The 2,063-nt window shown below is 50.3% G+C and overlaps 1 protein-coding gene across 1 annotated transcript in view; it reads left to right on the top strand.

Moving 5' to 3' along the window:
- The window catches only part of eed (embryonic ectoderm development), a 9,384-nt gene extending 7,713 nt beyond the window's left edge, over positions 1 to 1,671 (top strand). Inside the window, exons 8-12 of the mRNA XM_081361293.1 lie at positions 31 to 164; positions 242 to 347; positions 437 to 595; positions 768 to 841; positions 1,423 to 1,671. Coding sequence (XP_081217419.1) covers positions 31 to 164; positions 242 to 347; positions 437 to 595; positions 768 to 841; positions 1,423 to 1,549 — 600 coding nt within the window. The 3' untranslated portion in view covers positions 1,550 to 1,671. The remainder of the gene's footprint in view (positions 1 to 30; positions 165 to 241; positions 348 to 436; positions 596 to 767; positions 842 to 1,422) is intronic.
- The last annotated feature ends 392 nt before the right edge of the window (positions 1,672 to 2,063 follow it).

Genomic DNA, 2,063 nt, shown 5'->3' with positions numbered 1-2,063 from the left:
CAAGCGAATAGAAAGTGAGTGTGTTTGTAGGATTTTGACCTGCTGGGGGAGAAGATCATGTCGTGTGGGATGGACCACTCGCTGAAGCTGTGGAGGATCGACTCGGAGCGGATGCTGAAAGCCATTCGCGGCTCGTACGAGTACAACCCCAGCAAAACCAACCGGTCAGTGCTCCCTATCTAGTGCACTTCCCTGCTCTGATGCACACTCATTTATCCTGTCGTTTTACATGCGGTTTCAGGCCTTTCGTGTCTCAGAAGATCCACTTCCCAGACTTCTCGACGCGGGACATCCACAGGAACTACGTGGACTGTGTGCGCTGGCTCGGGGACCTGATCCTCTCCAAGGTGCTCCACCCGACACACACTCGCTCATACACACACTTCTGTTCGTTCTCTCATCTTTATTATTTCTCTTGTTTGGTCATGTTTCGCAGTCATGTGAGAACGCAATTGTGTGTTGGAAACCTGGGAAAATGGAAGACGATATTGACCATATCAAACCGAACGAGTCTAATGTGACGATTCTCGGCCGCTTTGATTACAGTCAGTGTGACATTTGGTACATGCGCTTCTCTATGGACTTCTGGCAGAAGGTATTCAGTGGAGCTCAGTCTCGTTCTGCTATCAAGTGAACTGTAGGCTACAGACAACAGCAAGCTAATGACACACAGTGGCAATAAGAAGTGTTTGTTAGAAGATGATTGAGTGTGCGTGCGTGTGTGTGTGTGTGTGTGTGTGTGTGTGTGTGTGTCTTCACCCTCTCAGATGCTTGCTCTGGGAAATCAAGTCGGGAAGCTGTACGTTTGGGACCTGGAAGTGGAAGATCCTCATAAAGCAAAGTAAGTCTCCTCTTCTGATAGGTGTCCTAACCTGTGTGTGTGTGTGTGTACTCACCTGTGTGTGTGTGTGTGTGTGTGTGTGTGTGTGTGTGTGTGTGTGTGTGCGCGTGTCCTCACCTGTGTGTGTGTGTGCGTGTCCTCACCTGTGCGTGTGTGTGTGTGTGTGTGTGTGTGTGTGTGTGTGTCCTCACCTGTGTGTGTGTGTGTGTGTGTGTGTGTGTGTGTACTCACCTATGTGAGTGTGTACTCCCCTGTGTGTGTGTGTGTGTGTGTGTGTGCGTGTGTCCTCACCTGTGTGTGTGTGTGTGTGTGTGCGTGTCCTCACCTGTGTGTGTGTGTGTGTGTGTGTGTGTGTGTGTGTGTGTCCTCACCTGTGTGTGTGTGTGTGTGTGTGTGTGTGTGTCCTCACCTGTGTGTGTGTGTGTGTGTGTGTGTGTGTGTGTCCTCACCTGTGTGTGTGTGTCCTCACCTGTGTGTGTGTGTGTGTGTGTGTGTGTGTGTGTGTGTCTCTCCTCACGTGTGTGTGTGTGTGTGTGTGTGTGTGTGTGTGTGTCTCTCCTCACCTGTGTGTGTGTCTTCAGGTGTACGACGCTCACCCTCCCCAAGTGCACCTCTGCGATCCGGCAGACGAGCTTCAGTCGGGACAGTGGGATCCTGATCGCTGTGTGTGACGACGCCTCCATCTGGCGCTGGGACCGGCTGCGCTGACACACTCCTCACGCGTCACATGATGATCAACTTCTTATGTCATTGCTTTTGTTTTTATCTTGACGTTGCTTTCGTCTTTTGTTTCCTTGTCTGACTTTAATAAAATCTATTTTTCTAACCTATTTCTTTCTCCGCTATTCAATCTCATTTAAATTGTTGTGAAATTGTTCGGACACACACACACACACACACACACACACACACACACACACACACTCCAGATCTGATGAAGGACCAACGCCTGGACACACACACACACACACACACACACACACACACTCCAGATCTGATGAAGGACCTGCGCCTGGACACACAATCACACACACACACTCCAGATCTGATGAAGGACCTGCGCCTTGACACACACTCACACACACACACACACACACTCCAGATCTGATGAAGGACCTGCGCCTTGACACACACTCACACACACACACACACACACACACTCCAGATCTGATGAAGGACCTGCGCCTGGACACACACTCACACACACACACTCCAGATCTGA

Source organism: Scardinius erythrophthalmus (genome assembly GCF_964197995.2).
Source record: "Scardinius erythrophthalmus genome assembly, chromosome: 3".
NCBI classification, from domain to species: Eukaryota; Metazoa; Chordata; class Actinopteri; order Cypriniformes; family Leuciscidae; genus Scardinius; species Scardinius erythrophthalmus.
This window is presented reverse-complemented; position numbering and strand designations above follow the sequence as displayed.